This window comes from Ovis canadensis, chromosome 2 (assembly GCF_042477335.2).
Source record: "Ovis canadensis isolate MfBH-ARS-UI-01 breed Bighorn chromosome 2, ARS-UI_OviCan_v2, whole genome shotgun sequence".
In the NCBI taxonomy this organism is placed as follows: Eukaryota; Metazoa; Chordata; class Mammalia; order Artiodactyla; family Bovidae; genus Ovis; species Ovis canadensis.
In genome coordinates, this window is record NC_091246.1 from 166,958,165 (window position 1) to 166,978,136 (window position 19,972).

Here is a 19,972-nt window from a genome sequence, read left to right on the forward strand (position 1 = left end):
CAGATGATGACTGCAGCCATAAATTAAAAGACACTTGCTCCTTGGAAGAAAAGTTATGATCAACCTAGACAGCATATTAAAAAGCGGAGACTTTACTTTGCCAACAAAGTTCCATCTAGTCAAAGCTATGGTCTTTCCAGTAGTCGTGTATGGATGTGAGAGTTGGACTGTAAGGAAAGTTGAGCGCCAAAGAATTGATGCTTTCGAACTGTGGTGTTGGAGAAGACTCTTGAGAGTCCCTTGGACTGTAAGGAGATCCAACCAGTCCATCCTAAAGGAAATCAATCCTGAATATTCGTTGGAAGGACTGCTGTTGAAGCTGAAACTCCAGTACTTTGGCCACTTGATGCAAAGAACTGACTCATTGGAAAAGACCCTGATGCTGAGAAAGATTAAAGTTGGGAGGAGAAGGGCATGACAGAGGATGGGATGGTTGGATGGCATCATTGACTCAATGGACATGAGTTTGTGTAACTCCCAGAGTTGGTGATGGACAGGGAGGCCTGGCGTGCTATGGTTCATGGGGTCACAAAGAGTCGGACACGATGAGCGACTGAACTGAACTGAATGGGATGAAGCTTTATGCTCTTAGTACACACACTATCCTAGTTATTATAGTCCCCAATCTGTTGCTGCTGTTTTTAGTCTTCATCTTATTCAGGGAAGCTGTCTAGTCCCTTTTTGCCAATAGCATTTAGAATATGCTAATAAATGAGCTTCACTTGAAGAAAAAAATTAAAATGTCAGCACCATGGCCAGAGGCCTTGCCTGAAAATGGGGGTGTGCATTGAAGGAGCTATCCTTTCTCTCAGTGCTGACTATCCAGCAAGTTTTTTCAAATTCCAGGTTTAAACAGAAAGCAAAGGTAATGCTAACAAGTCACCTATGGAATCACATCCAAGAAATATCTTTATGATAGGCTTGAACCTAGACATCCTACCAGCTTGAGTGTTTGTTTTAGCGCTATGCAAATGTGTAAGCAAGCAGGATAAACACCATCTCAGCAAGGCAGTGTAAGAAAAATCTCTGTATAAAAGCATCTTAAGAGGACCATATCTATTTCTCTTCAAAGGAAGTTCCCACAAAGTGCTGTAGCTAAGTTCAAGAAAGATCCCCTGCTGTCTTAACCTTTCAGTTAACAGGAGGTGAGAATGTTTAACAGGAACAGACTAGGAGATTTGGTACCTATACTGCTGCCAGTGAGTTGTCCCTGGAGCAGCATGAATCCTATTGTTCCTCTATAACATTGCTGTTCCCCTATAACATTCTCTTGAGAAACTGCCTGTGAAGCAAACTGCAGTGAGCATGTTAAGAAGTTGTTTCTGCAACTGTTACTCCTGTGCTTACTGGCGAAAAGGGACTCTACAGCGTCCATGAATAAGATAAAGACTAAAAACAGTAGCAAGGGTTGGAAACTATAATAACTAGGATAGTGTATTTACTGAGAGCATAAAACCTCACCTCATTAGACTTGAACTTATTTCTGAATCTGGATCTTCTTCCAGTGGGAAGTAGAAACATACAGTTTTAACTCTAGAAAATACAGTATACTTAGTTTTCTGGACTTTTTTTGTTATTGTTGTTAAACAATTTTTATTCCTTGCAGATGACTTTTGAAAAATTATATCAATCTTACCCAAGCCTTTTTTGTCTCTGCCAACTCTGAATTTACTGTCCTTACATCTAATCTTTTGTTCATTGCCAAATGAACCTCACAGTTCATTGATCCTTATTCACTGCAGTCACTGTTTTTACTCTTTTCTTTTTCTCTTAAAGGGCTTGTTGCTGTATAAACAGAGTCAAATACCCCATGGAAGTACACCAGATGACTGTAAAATAATAAAGTAATACATATTAAAAAAATTTTTGAAATTAACTGTAGTCCTTCTAAAATTGGTGACTCTTACCAAGTAACTTATAAAGTTGATATATTAAGTATATATTAGGTACTGCTTTTTCAAATGGCCCTCAGTTTATTCACTCAGTCGTGTCTGACTCTTTGCAACTCCATGAACCGCAGCACGCCGGGCCTCCCTGTCCATCACCAACTCCCGGAGTCTACCCAGACCCATGTCCATCGAGTCAATAATGCCATCCAACCATCTCATCCTCTGTCGTCCCCTTCTCCTCTTGCCCCTAATCCCTCCCTGCATCAGGGACTTTTCAGATGAGTCAGCTCTTCACATCCGGTGGCCAAAGTATTGGAGTTTCAGCTTCAACATCAGTCCTTCCAATGAACAGTCAGGACTGGTCTCCTTTAGGATGGGCTGGTTGGCCCAATTGACCCCTAAATATCTGAAGCCATCAACCTCTCAAAATATATCTTAATTTAGTTAATACAAAGTATATAGTTTTATTACCACTTCCCTCTTGAAGTGTGTCCCTCTTGTCTTCTTCCCCTGGTTTTATTGCTCTCTCTTGGATTCTGTTCACTTGTTCAACATCTTTCTCAATCCCTTACTTTGCTCCTTTTTTTCCCTTTACTTCTTACCTGTCAGTAATGCAAGTTTCACTTCTGATTACATCTCCCTCTTCACATCTCCTGGGACATTCTATTCCCTATAGTTTCATCTTTTCATTTTTTTTGTATCGCCTCTCCAACCCTTCATCTCTGTTTCTTACCAGTAGATTCTCCATCAGACGTGTCTTCTATAAATGTTTTTCTTTCTTGTCTTCACACCAGTGTGCTAATTCAGACTCATTTTGTTTCTTGTATGGAGAATTGCAGTTATCTCCAATTAAGCTTTGCTGCCTTTGTCTTTCTATACAATCAGTCTGCCAGTAACTGAACCTCAGGATTTTGTGACTACGCATCTTTTGTCCATATGCCACAGTCTCCCTGCAGTGTTCATGTTGTTCCCTAAAATTGTAATGCTCTATCTTCTTTGTAGCCGATTACCTCATACATTTTAAGCATTCTTTGTAATACTTTACCTTGCTTTTGAATTCTTGCTTCTCTGGTGGCTCAGTTCAGTTGCTCATCATGTCTGACTCTTTGCAATCCCTATGAACCACAGCACGTCAGTCCTCCCTGTCCATCACCAACTCCTGGAGTTCACCCAAACCCATGTCCATTGAGTCAGTGATGCCATCCAACCATCTCATCCTCTGTCATCCCCTTCTCCTCCTGCCCTCAATCTTTCCCAGCATCAGAGTATTTTCCAATGACTCAGCTCTTCACATCAGGTGGCCAGAGTATTGGGAGTTGCAGCTTTAACATCAGTCCTTCCAGTGAACACCTAGGACTGATCTCCTTTAAGTTGGACTGGTTGGATCTCCTTGCAATCCAAGGGACTCTCAAGAGTCTTCTCTAACACCACAGTTCGAAAGCATCAATTCTTGAGCTCTCAGCCTTCTTTATAGTCCAGCTCTCACATCCATTCATGACTACTGGAAAAACCAAAGCCTTGACTAGATGGATCTTTGTTGACAAAGTAATGTCTCTGCTTTTTAATATGCTGTCTAGGTTGGTCATAGCTCTCCTTCCAAGGAGTAAGTGTCTTTTAGTTTCATGGCTGCAATCACTGTCTACGGTGATTTTGGAGCCCCCAAAAATAAAGTCAGCCACTGTTTCCACAATTTACCCATCTTTTGCAATGAAGTGAAAGGACTGGTTGCCATAATCTTACTTTTTGAATATTGAGCTTTTACTCTCCATAAAAGTTTAGTAAGCAGGATGACAATATACAGCCTTGATGTACTCCTTCTCCTATTGGAAACCAGTCTGTTGTTCCATGTCCAGTTCTAACTGTTGTTTCCTGACTTGCATACAGGTTTCTCAAGAGATAGGTCAGGTGATCCGGTATTCCCATCTCTTTCAGAATTTTCCACAGTTTATTGTGATCCATGCAGTCAAAGGTTTACTCCAGTCACTTGGAGTACCAGGCAGATTTGGCCTTGAAGTACAGAATGAAGCAGGGAAAAGGCTAATAGACTCTTGCCAAGAGAACACACTGGCCATCGCAAACACCCTCTTCCAAAAATACAAGAGAAGACTCTGCACGTGGACATCACAAGATGGCCAACACCGAAATCAAATTGATTATATTCTTTGCAGCCAAAGATGGAGAAGCTCTATACAGTCAGCAAAAACAAGATTGGGAGCTGACTATAGTTCAGATCATGAACTCCTGATTACCAAATTCAGACTTAAATTGAAGAAAGTGGGGAAAACCACTAGACCATTCAGGTATGACCTAAATGAAATCCCTTATGACTATAGAGTGGAAGTGAGAAATAGATTTAAGGGACTAGATCTGATAGACAGAGTGCCTAATGAACTGTGGACAGAGGTTCATGACATTGTACAGGAGACAGGGATCAAGACCATCCCCAAGAAAAACAAATGCAAAAAGGCAAAATGGCCGTCTGAGGAGGCCTTACAAATAGCTGTGAAAAGAAGAGAAGCGAAAAGCAAAGGAGAAAAAGATATAAGCATCTGAATGCAGAGATCCAAAGAATAGCAGGAGAGATAAGAAAGCCTTCCTCAGTGATCATTGCAAAGAGATAGAAGAAAACAATAGAATGGAAAAGACTAGAGATCTCTTCAAGAAAATTAGAGATACCAAGGGAACATTACATGCAAATATGGGCTCAATAAAGGACAGAAGTGGTATGGACCTAACAGAAGCAGAAGATATTAAGAAGAGGTGGCAAGAATACACAGAAGAACTGTACAAAAATCTTCATGACCCAGATAATCACTATGGTGGGATCACTCACCTAGAGCCAGACATTCTGGGATGCGAAGTCAAGTAGGCCTTAGGAAGCATCACTAGGATCAAAGCTAGTGGAGGTGATGGAATTCCAATTGAGCTATTTCACTTCATAAAGGATGATGCTGTGAAAGTGCTGCACTCAGTATGTCAGCAAATTTGGAAAACTCAACAGTGGCCACAGGACTGGAAAAGGTCAGTTTTCATTTCAATCCCAAAGAAAGGCAGTGCCAAAAAATGGTTAAACTACCCCACAATTGCTCTCATCTCACATGCTAGTAAAGTAATGCTCCAAATTCTCCAAGCCAGGCCTCAACAATATGTGACCCATGAACATCCAGATGTTCAAGCTGGTTTTAGGAAAGGCAGAGGAACCAGAGATCAAATTGCCAACATCTGCTGGATCATTGAAAAGGCAAGAGAGTTCCAGAAAAACATATATTTCTGTTTTATTGACTATGCCAAAGCCTTTGAATGTGTGGATCCAATAAAGTATGGAAATTCTGGTGGCTCAGCAGTGAAGAATCTGCCTGCCAGTGCAGGAGACACTGGTTCAATCCCTGAATCGGGAAGATCTCCTGGAGAAGGAAACGGCAACCAACTCCAGTAGTTTTGCCTGGTAAATCCCATGGACAGAGGAATGTGGCAAGCTGCAGTCCATGGGGTTGGAAAAGTCGGATACAACTGAGTGACTAAACAACAAATAACCCTTATTCTGTGCTGCATTTACTACTACATTTTGATCGTCCCACTACTGTGATTGAATAAATTTAATGGTAACAAGGGTTATATTTGTGTCTTTGGAATTAACATAAAGGGAAGAGGATAAGGAGAAAATCAATAGAGTAGAAATTTGTTTTTGATTTTTTTGTTTTCCCCCAAAAGACCAGCAGCTATTTAATAATGAATGAATACTAGATAGAGTTAATGAGGTATACTAACCAGTGAGGCATAATATTATATTTAGGTTTTAAACTGCATTCTTCCTTAATTCTGTTTTGATTTTCTCATGTAGAGTCTCTCAGAAGATAGAAGTGTGAAAGAAGTGCTGCAGAAGCATTTTAATGTCAGCAAAAACCTTCGTTCATTACACATGCTACTGGTTTGTATTAATTTTATTTTTATTCACTCATTTTCTTTCACCAGGTAATTATGTTCTGATGGGAACTGGTTAAACCTCTAGATAAATTTTGTGAGAATTAACATATCTACTACGTTAGCTCTTTCAATCCCTGAATATGGTACATCTCTTTTTTTATTTAGTTCTTTGATTTCTTTTTATCATCATTTTATAAATCTCACCTCGCAGATCCTGTGCATGTTTTCAGTGTATACTTAAGGGTTTAATTTCCTTTGCAACAATTGTAAATAATACTTTGTTTTTAATTTTTGTTTTAGCATTCTCATTGATAGTATATGGAAATGTGATTTTTTGTTGTTGTTGATGTTATTTTCTGCAATATTGCTGAACTCATTTAGTTTTTGTTTTTTTTTAATAGACTTCTTGAGATTTTCTATATAGATAATTATGTCATCTACAAATAGTTTTTCTTATTTGTATATGTTTTATTTCTTTTTCTTGTCTTTTTTGCAGTGGCTAGAACTTCTTGTGCTATATTAAATTAGAATGGTGAGGGTGGATAATTGCCAAGCTTAGGGCAAAAGCTTTCACTCTTTTACTCTCAAATATGATATAAGCCGAAGCTTTTTAATACGTTTATTGTCAAGTTACGGCAATTCCCATCTATCCATAAATTGCTGAGAGTTTGTTGTGATTGTGTTGGATTTTGCCAGGTGTTTATTTTTTTATCCATGAACATGATATATGACTTTTCTTGTTTAGCCTGCTATGTTGAACAGCCTTGCTTGATTTTTTTATTTCTGCCATTTCAAAATCTTTTACTGTAATGAGTAAATGGAAATTGAGTACACACACTTAAGTGGATGAAATGTGCAAATCGCTTAACATGACCTAATTTTTTTTCATAGATATTTATTATTGTTATTTCTCACCTTCTAATATCTTGGATCCAAATGTTGAACTAGCTTTACATGCCTGGACAAATCCTACCTGGTCATGGTCTTTCACCAAGTAATTCTATGTTAAGTTTAAACAGTATCAAGATAGGGGTACTTAATTGTTCTTAAAAGTAAACTTCCTTCACTAGAGTATTTGATACTAGACTAATATTTCTAGAAAGTTATTCATTATTATGAAAGGTATAGTAAATACCTTTCAAAGAGAAAATAATTTTGGTTTCATCAGTGTCTTTTTGGTCACTTCCATTTTATGATAATAATGGGTATCACTTATTAAAAAGCACATAAGTCAGGTGACCTAGTTACTTTGTGTGTTAGTCATTCAGTTGTGTCTGACTGTTTGAGCGACCCCATGGACTGTAGCCCGCCAAGTTCCTCTGTCCATGAAATTGTCCTGGCAAGAATACTGGAGTGGGTTGCTGTTTCCTGCTCTAGTTATGACCAGCAGTATATCTTACCATTATATTAATCCTTTTTTGCTGTTGTTGCTATTTTGGGGTTTGTTTGTTTTTTATGTTTATGCGTTATCCTTACCTTTGAGGAAACTAATGTTCTTTGAGGTTAAATAACTTACCCCATATCACACAGCTAGTAGATAACAAACCCAGGACTCAAATCCAAGTCTCTCTGGCTTCAGGCTTATCCTGCTTTACTCTTACATGGTTCTGCCATGTTTTTGTTTTTTCTTTTTACAGATTCTCCTTCTGCATTTCTGGTTTTGCTTAGGAAACGTAAGAGAATTTTCCTCCCTATGTACTTACCCTCTGATTAGCACATCTTCCTCCCATTTATCAAAACCATACTGCCATTTTCAGCAATAGCTGTCTTTATCACAGAGGTATTACAGAGACTAAGAATTTTTAGAGTAGAGACTTCAGTAATTTATGTACCTGTGTTTACTAACTTATGGTATTTGGAGGATACACACACACATATATCCATAAATACATACCTCTCATTGGAGAAGGGATAGGCTACCCACTACAGTATTCTTTGGCTTCCCTGGTAGCTCAGTCAGTAAAGAATCCACTTGTAATGCAGGAGACCTGGGTTCAATCCCTGGGTTGGGAAGATCCCCAGGAGGAGGGCATGGCAACCTTGCCTGGAGAATTCCCATGGATACAGGAGGCTGACAGGGTACAGTCCATGGGGTCACAAAGTTGTACACGACTGAATGAATAAGCACAGCATAGCATACCTTTCATTCTGGAAAGATGCCTGACTCAGAATTGTCAACATGAGAAAGCGTTGTTTTGCTAGTTTCCTATTATATTTTAAATTCAAGGTGATGGCTCAATTTTTGTTTTGATTTTTCTTGTTTAAGAAAAGTTTTGGAATTGGTAGAAATTATAAAGAAAAGAAAGACAGATTAAATATAGTTTGCTAATTTTTCAATAAAAAATCAGGAATTATACACATGTGGAAAAAAACCCTCAAATGCATAGCCTAAAGTTAATTTTAGATTGATAAACCTAAATATATGTATGAAAACAAAGCTTTTTTTTTAATTAGAAGAAAAATATATTTGTATACTTGAAGTAGGAAAAGATTTCTTAGAGATGTTACACAAATGACAAGCCATAGGAGAAAAGATGGTTAATGTTAATTACATTGAATTTTTTGTTAAATGTCTGAACACTGGAAGATACCATAGAAGAAGTGATTAGGAGATGGAAAATGCAATGCATGTAATCATCAACACTGTCCATAATATATAAAGAGCTTCTACAGTAATCAGTGAAGGAACAAACTGTGAATATGAGTGAATATGAGCGAATGAACTAAGAATAATCTACCAGTGTAGAATCCCACATGATTTATAATTTACAAAGATATTTAACTTCCCCAGTATTAGGGAAATGGTGTACAATTTAAATTCTACAATTAAACCTTTTTTTCTGCCAGTTTGGTGGGTGTGGAAAGTTTGTGTCTGATGGTACAGTGTCTGTGTTGCATAAGTTCAAGATGATATTTATATAAAACTTGAAAATTACTCTGTATTGTCTAGGAATACAAAGATATGTAGTAGAAGGATGAAGACATGCATGATTTTTTTTAACCTGGAGAAGAGTAGAGAGTCCAACCAGGGCAAGAGACAGGGGCTTCAACTCTGTAAGTTTATATTTCATAAGCTGAGGAAGTGGTCATGGATATTCATTATATTACTCTCTTGCCTATTTATATGTCAAAAATATTTTATAATAAAAGGAAAAGGTAAGAGAATGGGAAGGAGCTACTGGGTTCCTGGATCTCTCCCAGTAAGGGAATGAAGGTCAAGGATTACCAAACTCCTGTTCAATTAAGGACCCTGGGCCCTGGTTAAAAAAGGGAGAGAGTTCAAGGCAATAGAAAGACAAAACCACTACAATATTGTAAAGTAATCAGCCTCCAATTAAAATAAATAAATTTATATTAAAGAAAAACAAAAATAAACAAATGGAACCTACTCAAACTTACAAGCTCTTGTACAGCAAAGAAAATCCATAAACAAAAAGACAACCTGCAAAGTGGGACAAAATTTTGCAAATGGTGTGACAGACAAGAGCTTAATTTCCAAAATACACAAACAGCTCATACAACTTAATAACAACAAAAAAGCCAACCGAATCGAAAAACGGGCAGAAGAGCTAGATAAATACTTCTCCAAAGACAATATACAGATGGAAACAGGCACATGAAAAGACACTCAAACTCACTAATTGTTACAGAAATGCAAATCAAAAGTACAGTGAGGTACCACCACACACCAGTGAGAATGGCCATCATCAAAAACTCTGTACATAACAGATGCTGGGCAAGATGTGAAGAAAATGAACACTCCTACACTGTTGGTGGAAATGTAAATTGCTCCACCTACTATGGAAAATATTGCAGAAGTTCTTTAGGAAACTAAAAATAGAGTTGTCATATGATCCAGTAATCTCATTCCTGGGTATATGTTTGCACAAAACTATAATTCATAAAAGTGTACACAAACACACTTTCGTAACAGCGCTATTCACAGTAGCCATCACATGGAAACAACCTAAATGACCATCAACAGATAAAGGAGTAAAGAAGAAGTGGTATGTACATAACTACAGGATACTATTTAGCCATAATAAAAAGCATGAAATAATGCCATTTGCAGCAACATGGATGGACCTGGAGATTATCATGCTAAGTTAGGAAGAAAGACAAAATATATGCTATCACTTCCATGTGGAATCTAAAATATAACACAAATGACCCTATCTACGAGACAGAAACGGACTCAGAAACATAGAGAATAGATTTGTGGCTGCCAAGGGCAAGAGTGGGGTAGGTTGGGAGTTTGGAATTTGCAGATGTAAACTATTATATGTAGAATGGATAGAGAGCAAGATTGTACTATAAGCAGGGGGAACTGTTTTCAATATCCTGTGAGAAACCATAATGGAAAAGAATATGAAAAATAATATATATGTATGTATAACTGAGTTAGTTTGCTGTATAGTAGATATTAACCCAATATTGTATATCAACTATACTTATATAATAATTTTTTTAAAAGGGAGGGAGTTTCTAATGTAAATGTCCCAACTGTTATATTACATATGTAATACTTACACTAAGGAATTACTCATTGTTAATGTGGAGTTCAGATTTAATCAGATACCATGCATTTTTATCTGCTGTTTTTATCTATATGAACTAAATGCAGAGTCAGTTATATTTCAGTGAAAAATAAACTTTAAAAAAAATTTAGATGTTACCAAAGTTACAAATAAAGAAACTTTCAAACGCAGAAGTTTTGATAGTTGTTGAGCAGACAGCTTGCTACATGAAAGCAACTTGCTCCCTGCTTTCTAGGAGAGTTGTTTCTGGGTATAATTTTTTTTTTGTTTTTTCCTTTTTAATACAATTGAACATCAAAGTGGCTGAGTTCTGTCACATAAGACTAACCTGGATTGGTTGATTGGTTGGTGAGAAAGTTTATAGAAGTCATAATTCTGCCTTTTTGTTCTGGAGCTTTAAATAGTATTCTTACTTATTTTTGGTCTCTTCTCCTCACTCCTTTTAAAATGTTTTTTCTTTTGAGGAGTTGTAATCAAGCAAGATATGCAAATAGGAAGAGGTCGAGAGAGCAGCAAGAAGTTTTTTAATGCTTTATTTACATTTATACAGTTAAGTGGCTTATGAATTGAAATATTGTATTTAAGTAGAGCTAAATTTGAGAGTAACTTTCCCAAGTATTAATATTTATTCTTTCATAACTCTTAAGTTTTCTTCAATGAAATACCCCCAAATGCCCATGTAAATATGCATTTCTTTTTCTGACCTGCATTTCCCTAGATGCTTGCTTTAAATCGTGTAACACCGTCACACCCATTTATAACTGCAGCGGATCTGATGGAGGCAAACCAGCTGTGTAGCATGGACTCAAAAGGAAATATTGTGCACGGTGAGAAACCTGCTTGATTAGTAGTTTTTAAAATAAGGTTGAGTTTATATAATGGTATACTTTTTGAAATTACAATTAACATTGGTATAGTGTTTTTATGTGCAGAATATTTTTATATCTATACATCCTTTAATTCACTTCTCCCATTTAAAGTGAAAGAAACTTGATGCACCACCTGCCTTGCTGCATTGGAAATACAATTCTCAGTGTACCAAGTGTTACTGAAGAGCATTGGCTTTTAGCCATTTGGTGTTGACTATCCCTTTTGAGAATCTAGTGAACTTTCTCCTCTCCAGGAAAAATAAATTAGATGTAATTTCCAAGGGTTAGAGATTATGAATAATTGAGGGCCTTATTGAAAGTTACATAATAATTGCAGCTCTTCTTCATGTTTGCTGTAGGCCATATGATAAGCACTTGATAGTATTGTCTCTAATCCTTGTAAAAATCTCTGAAAGTTTGGAAAGATCCTTATTTTTAAAAAATTAAAACTAAGCTCAGGGAGGTTGAATAACTTGCTTTAGATTATTCAGATAATAGTGACTGATACACATTTGAAGCAAGGAGTGCTGTGTTGGCCTCTCCCCACCCCTCAAAGCCATAACCTTTCACATTATCCTCCTATTTGGAGGATTTGTTTCAATCATTATGCAAAACTATACCTCATAGTTTTTTCCCCTTTTACTATAGGTCTGTCAGTCTTGGAAATCTGTCTTATCATAGCAATGAAACATTTAAATGATATCTATGAAGAGGAGCCCTTTAATTTTCAAATGGTTTATAATGGTGAGATGACTCATTTGATAGTTTCTTTCTGACTATACTCCACTGCTTATTTGAAGGTACTAACAATGTCATTGCTTTCTGTCCAGAATTTCAGAAGTTTGTTCAAAGAAAGGCCCATTCTGTTTATAATTTTGAGAAGCCTGTTGTCATGAAGGTAAGATTTTTTTCTGCAGATAGGCTTATTTTTGTCTACTTTGATTGTATATATCATAGCTTCACTTTTATTAGTTTTGAAACACTAGATATTATCATAGGAATTTTATTCAAAACAGACACCCCCCCAAAAAAAATTCTAAAAATGAAATGTTTGAATAATTCTGAAGAATACCATTCTGTTTTACAGTTTGTGGGGACATACTGCCCTCTACTGTCTCTTCCTAGCAATTACATCCTGAAAAGGAACTACTCAAATTCTACCTAAGACCCAGCTTATAGCTCAGTTGGTAAAGAATCCACCTGCAATGCAGGAGATCCTGGTTCGATACCTGGGTTGGGAAGATCCGCTGGAGAAGGGGTAAGCTACCCACTCCAGTATTCTTGGGCTTCCCTCGTTGGTAAAGAATCCGCCTGCAATGCGGGAGACCTGGGTTCAGTCTGGGTTCAGAACATCCCCTGGAGAAGGAAACGGCTACCCACTCCAGTATTCTGGCTTGGAGAATTCCATGGACTGGCTAGTCCATGAAGTTGCAAAGAGTCGGACACAACTGAGCGACTTTCACAAGACACAGATACAGCCCTATCTTTTTATATCCATAAGGTTGGCTTTATAAAATCTCAGTAGTAAAAGGCAATAGAATGAGACATTAAGAAAATAAAAAACAATCTCATTGGTTAGTGAGGGTATATAGAGACAGTTTTGTTAGAGCTTGGGTAAGGCATGAGTTTCAAAACTTGAGGAAATTTATTCTAGCATACCATTGTCGACCAGAAATATGAGCTACATAATGTAATTTTAGGTATTCTAGTAGCAACAACTACAACAAAAAAAAAGGTGAAAGGTGAGATTAACTTGGACAGTAAGTTTTATTTAATGTACCAAAATATTTAGATCTGTAGTCAATATAGAAAGGTATTAGTAAAGTTTTTTATTTTCTTTTGTGTTCAGTTCAGTCGCTCAGTCGTGTCTGACTCTTTGCGACCCCATGAATCGCAGCAGGCCAGGCCTCCCTGTCCATCACCAACTAGTCTTTGAAATTCTGTGTGTTTACACTTAAAGCACATTTTGATTCACTGATTAGTCATTGGAAATAATTGCTCTTTAGATTCTTTAAATTATTTGTTTAGACCCTTATTTAGCTGAAGAAGTAAATTTACATTCTGAAATTGTTTCAAACATACTTAAAATGTTCTGTTAGTTTTTAAATTAAACCTTATAAAAATACAGTTCCACATTTCAGATCCTCAAGAGCCCATTGAGGTTACTTATTGAATAGCACAGCTCTAGAGGGGTTGCTAGGAGTCGGACACAACTGAGCGACTTCGCTTTCACTTTTCGCTTTCACGCATTGGAGAAAGAAATGGCAACCCACTCCAGTTTTCTTGCCTGGAGAATCCCAGGGACGGGGGAGCCTGGTGGGCTGCCGTCTGTGGGGTCGCGCAGAGTCGGACGTGACTGGAGCGACTTGGCAGCAGCAGCAGCAGAGGACTTTATAGGAAGAAACACCTTTTATGAATTTTTTACGCAGTGCACCCATAAGTTTTTTAGTATCCTTTATAAGGATACTAAAGGATATTAGAAGTCAGAAGTTTATTTTTTAGGGCAACCGAAAAAACATGAGATCAGGGCATTGCCATTTTCTTCAAAACAATAGGAAAAATACTTAACATACTGGAGGTTGGTTTTTTCCCTCCCTTCCTAATGATAGTCATAGTTTATGGGAATGTATTAGTGGAAAGGGTTAGCTGAGCACTTAAATTTTTACTAGGAGCTTGAGGCTGGTCATTTCTACATTTTGATTAAGAAAGTATTTTGCTACCTAGAAATATTTGAAGTCTCAATTTTATTCAGCCAATACACAGATCCTCTAGTATTTTCTCATTTTCAGAAATTGTCTGAACTATTTTTCTTATCATAAGAAGAGTTTTTCTAGTTTATAAAGAATGTATTCCAGTAGTATTTTTCACAGTGAGGCTTAAGAATAGAAAGGTCAGTAATCTGTTTCAGTGTATCAGTATTTAATAGTTGATTGGTCCTAATTTAATGTTTTCTTTTTTTTTCTTCATATCCTAATAAAGTAACTAAAACAATGATCATGGTTAGAAAAGACATGGTACATGAAGGGCTAAGAGGAAGTGAATAGTAAGGAACCCTATTAAGGTGGGGAAGATGGAAGAAAGGGACTTTCTGACAGGTAATAGTGGTCTCTGTCAGACTTCTTAAGGAAGGAGGGGCGTGTCCTCTCCTCCATACCTCCACCACTCTGCTGAATGATTTACATATAGGATCAGCTAAACAAGTGTGCTGCTAGAGGTCTTCCCTGCTGCCCTCTGTTTTTATAGCTATATTAAACTTTTATACAGCAAAGTCTAACAAAACAAACAAAATGTAAAGGCAAATTTGAGTAACCTGGGCCATTAGTTTAAAAGTACTCGTCTTATCAGACTCTGGGTTTTTATAGAGAACCAGAAACTCTGTTAACTTAAGTACTAGGAAAAGATATGACAGAATGAGGTGAGGAACAAAATCAGATTGTGCAGTTGAGTTGCTTGCCCTGTTTACATTCAGTGATGTAGGGACAGGCAACTCTATACTGACACTGCCTCATGTGATGTGTGAAGTTTTATGAGGTTGATGAGAATTGTTTTTGAACTTTACTAACATCTATTACATTTTGTTTCCTAGTACTGTTCTAAAACTGACTAAAATCCTAACTGTCCTCTGGCTTAATGTTGTTTACTTCCCTTATTCAACCTAAACCATTTGTTTCATCTTTCAGGCATTTGAACACTTACAGCAATTAGAATTAATAAGGCCCATGGAAAGAACATCAGTAAATGCACAGAGGGAGTATCAGCTGATGAAACTACTTTTGGATAATACACAAATTATGAATGCTTTGCAGAAATACCCCAACTGTCCTACAGATGTTAGGCAGTGGGCGACATCCTCCCTAAGCTGGTTATGAGTATAACCATGGTTTCAGTTATGGAGTTTCAGGCAGACTTCTCTAAAGAACTAAAAGCTGTTGTCCTTTAACAAGATATGTTATTACATTTTCTTATATTTATAAAGATGTATTTTTGTATTTATGGGAGACTGTTAAACATGTATCATGGCTGTGCCTTGCCTTTGAATCATATGAGCAGTTACATGATTTTAAGTTTTAATTCCAGTGATATGTTGTAAGTAACTGTTCAAAAAAATAAATATGACTATCTTAGGGATTGAAACATATGCTTAATTTAACACTTGTGAAGTATTTATGTGGTACATTTGAAGAGTTCACTTCAACCCAGCAGCCAGATATTTTTACAAACTGTAAACAAAGCAGTAAAGAAACAGTGGTTAAGAGTTGAAATGGAATGAGTAATCTTTTGATCCATTGGGAGATGCTGCAGTTTTTCTGTATTCATGAAAATCTAAGATTCTCTCCCAGACCAAGGTCTTTAGTTCAGGAGCCTGATCAGTTTGGCTAGAAGATGGTTCACATGTAAGAAAAAACCGGAAAGTTTGAACAGTTTCTTCCAGGCTTCTTAAAATATGGTACTCACACCATCTATGGAAGAATCTTTTGTAGGATGTTTTTAAATGCAATTCTTGGGCATGTTCTAGGAACTAGCATTTGTCTAACAAGCACTTTAGCAAATTCCTGTAAAGCCACTCCCACGAATAATAGAAAATGTATGACAGTATTATCTAAGTGTTTGTATCAAAAAGTAGACCCCCCCCCCCGAAGGAATGTACCTTATAAATTCAGGACTCCATATTGGTATGTGTTTAAAGTGAAATTTAATAAGCATTCATGAAGTGTGACTTCATTTATTCAGGAATATTTGTCTACTTTTTTCATAGAGGATTACAAAAGACAAAGTCCCTATCCTTGTACAGTTTGCAATACTTTTAAAACTGTCAAAGACCCTAATAATTAGCTACTGTTGTTCACGGGTGAGAAAACTAACGCAGTAGTGGCCCTGTCCAGAGGATTGACAGACCCTGGAATTCCAACTCATTTCGTTGACATCAAAGCTCTGTAATGTGGTTCTTAGTGTGTCTTTTTAAAAGTATACTCTAAGAAACTATTTTCTTGGTTTTAAGAGTTATTGCGTTTAGAATGGAGTATGAGATTTCTATGCATAAAAATAGCTCTTCAGTACCTGCAACCTATTCTTTGCACATAGGTATTCTTAGTTTCCAGATCACTGTCATTTACTTTTCAGCAGTGTTTCATGAAAGCCAAGGCTTGCATCCTGGTTCTGTGCAATAGTTTACAGATTTTTAGGGGATATTTTGCCAAAATACTTACCATGGTCACATCACATCACATCACTATTAAGAAGCAAGGTCTTTTTGCACTTGAGCTAAAATTGTCCCTTAAAATTTTTTTCTGAGCTGTTTTTAGGGGAGTACCCTCTGCTTTAAAAGCACTGACCACAAAAGCACCTAAAGAACTGGCTTGAAGACTGCAAATTTTTATCTGCCTAGGATGCCACTCAAAGGTTTGAAAGCCCTCATCCACTTACCTGGCTATGTAAAAACTACAGAAAAATCCATCACCATCAGTGAAAGCTATAAAACAAAAATAAAAGGTAGGTTAGCAAAAGTCACACAAATGAAGCATAAGCCTACATTTCAAAAGCAGTTTTTCAGAGGAAGAATGTTGTGTTCCCCTTTACTTTTTCCTTAATACAGAGAAGCTAAAATATACTTAAATGTTTTAAAACTAACTTCATCTTTTAAACTGTTTAAACCATCGTCAATAAAATAAAAACCAAATCTGAAAAGCCCTAGTAAAAACCTTTCAAGAAGAACATAAGCAAATGTGGCTTAAAGATATTTTCATCTACTAGAAAAGGAATGCAGCCTATTAACCACACAATCAAAAGACAAAACCAGGTGAGCAGGCATGTTAGCAGCATCAGTGAGGTTATCACTCCTGTGATCCCTCCACCTGTCCAACCGAAAGCATTAAGAAAAAAGTTCCCAGTTTTGTGGACATGCAGATGTGAATGACTCGGAAGTATGTGCTGTTTCCCCAAAACTTACATCATAATTCTGTATATATTGATTACATACTATTAACTTTCTGAAGAATCAGTTTTGCAGAGCAACACTAGAAACAGTTTCAGTCTTTCTGTAGAGATTCCTTGCAGATTCTAGCATGTTCACATTTTCATTTGGTTTTTTAGAAGAAAATGCAGTTTCTTTCAAACCAGTGTAACCTAAGTGTTGCCCCTTCCTTCACCTTTACCCTAAAAAATTGAGAACCCATTGATGTGAACTTCGACATTAAATGTGGGTAGGTGGGGCTCTTCCACCCCCATTTGCTTGGAAAATCAGGTGATAAACCAAAATTCTAGTGTTTAGAATTAGCAACATTAAAAATGCAAATGAAAGCTTGCTTCCTTGGTGATCCCTCTTACTGATTACCTTAAGTGGAAAATACCAGAATTCTTCCTTCTATTGGTAAACTGTTGTTGGGAAGTGTAATTTGTATCTTTGATGTCTATTACCTAAGTCACTTTTTAAGAAAAAGTCTGTATGAAAAGACAAGGTGACTAATGCCGTTTAGTCTCTCTTAAAATTGGTAGGACCAACATCTGTACTTTCAAAGGAACACAACCTGCTTACACAACAAAGGAGAGAAATGCCATAATTGACAAACCTCCCTTTCACCTGTCCCCATTTTTGCACATTCCAAGGTGTAAGGCTCACTGTCAATTATAAAGCTGCTGTTCCCATCTTTAAGAATATGTAACTAAAGAAAAACTTCATATGCAAATCATACCATGTTTATTTTTTTATTTAACTTGGGAATGGAATGGGGATAGCATACATTTTATTTGTACAATATTTAACAATCACCCAAGGTGGGGTTTTATGGGACTTTTTTTTTTCTTTTTTGACTTTTTGTTAAATACTTGCAGAAAAAATAGCAAGTACAATTTGACAGTAGTACAACAACCTGTGCCCAAAACACTGACAAGAAATACAGAGTAAAGCTAAAATAATTGTTTACCAATATTTTGAGAGGTAACAAATAGGATATGGGTTGAGACTGCATAAAAAATGTACTGCTGGTTGAATATCTGAGGTAAATGATGTTCAATCAAGATGCTACTTGTATCATTTTGCCCATAAATCAGTAAATAATTTTATGCACATTATACCAAATGTTCCTAAAAAGTAATATTTTAAAAAGGTAAAAAAGAGAAACTGGAAAATATCTGTGGCAAAGCATCTTTTTTAAACAGTTAATCAGTTTTTTTCACTAAACTATCCAGGATTTTTTCCCCTCCTACCTGCATTTTACTTAAATGTAGCTGTTATACTACCTAGGAGTAAGGACGGGGGAAGAAGAGTTTCTTTATATTTTCATGATTTATGATTCATCTTTAAGTTCTAAACTTTTTTCTTTCTGATTGTATTTTCAAAACATCACCATGAAGGACAGTGCAAGTTCATGGGACCAACAACTGTGAGGCACAGTCTCTGTTCTGGAATTCACAAGGTACCTGTAATAAACATTCAAACAAGAATCACACGTCACATGCTGAAAACTGCCTAGCGTCTAAAATACATACAAGAGCGGTGCAGGGCATAGACTTCGAATACAGCCAAACAGTCCATCAGTTTGGACTAGTCCATCAGTCCTATGGCAGTTGATCATAAAGCATTCCTTACACGGAGATCTGGGCAAGGTCAAGAGTGTAAGTTAGAGCAGCAGTTCTGATGTGTGTCATAAAGGCAAAATACAAGACGAATCATAAGGAGCACCATACACATGAGGAAAAAATTATTGGGGTCTGTGTACCCCCAAACAAATCGTTTTTCTTTCTTTGATCTTTCTTTTTTTCAGTATCCCTAAGCTCAAACTTTTTATTAATTTGCCCACTCTAGACTGACTGTAAACCAAACATGAAAATGCCCTGCAAAAGAAAGTTTTAACAAGACTAGGTACAGGACAGGTAGTCACTGGAACATTCTTATTTTACTGCTTATAAAAATTATTTTTCTACCAATGTAGTTCTCAAAAGGATACAGGTTTTATTGTAAAATTGGTTAGCTAGAGTTAAGTACAATACCCAGGATTTCTAAAAATGTTTTCTAACATGAAGAGAAAACTTTATTTTGTGAATAACTGGTCTTATAAATGTAACTCTTTAAGTGTTCACATAAGCCAAACATTCATCATAATACTCCTTGTTTTCCTTTGACTTTTTTAACTTTTAAAAACAGGATTAAATGTTCAGAACAGGTAGAAATCAGTCTTCAAGAGATGAACAATTTTCTTGTATGAACATTCTCATTATTTTCCCTTCTTGATTAGTTTCCAGGTAGAAGCAAAACCAAGAAATTGAGAAGCCAAGTACTTTTTTGAAATAAAGGTAAACTCAACACTGAAATGGGAATTCTTAGAAATACAACAAAGCCTTGGGTACATTATGTGACCAAGAACACAATTCTCTGTATGGTGTGTGGCACACAGATGACAATGCTGTTACTCTTCTTTCCCTCCCTGCTTAGAGTCTGTTGACCTATGTATTATTTATAAATAATATAATTTATTCCCAGAGATTAAGTGCATGTTTTATGTAAAATGTAGTGTACTGTGTGGTTAAATAGCCATTTGAAGATAACACATTCACAGTGAGCTCCTGATAGTGACACATAAAAAATTCTTTTATAAAATTAACATGGATTTTAAAATGACCTGACAAAAGTACATAGCATAATACTGACTATTTGTTGGTCAGTAATCTAATTAATGTTTTGCTTTGGCCTGTCAATTTGAGAAGGAATCCAATTATATTCTAACGTAATATTGTTTTGAAAAGCACTTTGGCACCT

The 19,972-nt window shown here is 36.5% G+C and overlaps 1 protein-coding gene across 16 annotated transcripts in view; it reads left to right on the top strand.

The window, feature by feature from the left end:
- Positions 1-19,699, top strand: part of ORC4 (origin recognition complex subunit 4) — a 96,677-nt gene extending 76,978 nt beyond the window's left edge. For 10 of the 16 annotated variants that reach the window (XM_069577623.1, XM_069577622.1, XM_069577621.1 and 7 more), the window contains 5 exons: positions 5,731-5,817; positions 11,070-11,178; positions 11,869-11,964; positions 12,051-12,118; positions 14,901-15,923. In XM_069577623.1, the coding sequence (XP_069433724.1) occupies positions 5,731-5,817; positions 11,070-11,178; positions 11,869-11,964; positions 12,051-12,118; positions 14,901-15,089 (549 nt within the window). In that variant the 3' untranslated portion in view covers positions 15,090-15,923. Of the gene's footprint in view, positions 1-5,730; positions 5,818-8,763; positions 8,868-11,069; positions 11,179-11,868; positions 11,965-12,050; positions 12,119-12,307; positions 12,479-14,900; positions 15,924-16,523; positions 16,711-18,570; positions 18,633-19,451 lie in introns of those variants that run through there. The other 6 variants (XR_011254551.1, XR_011254549.1, XR_011254550.1 and 3 more) reach the window with 3 other exon arrangements.
- Positions 19,700-19,972: the final 273 nt, after the last annotated feature.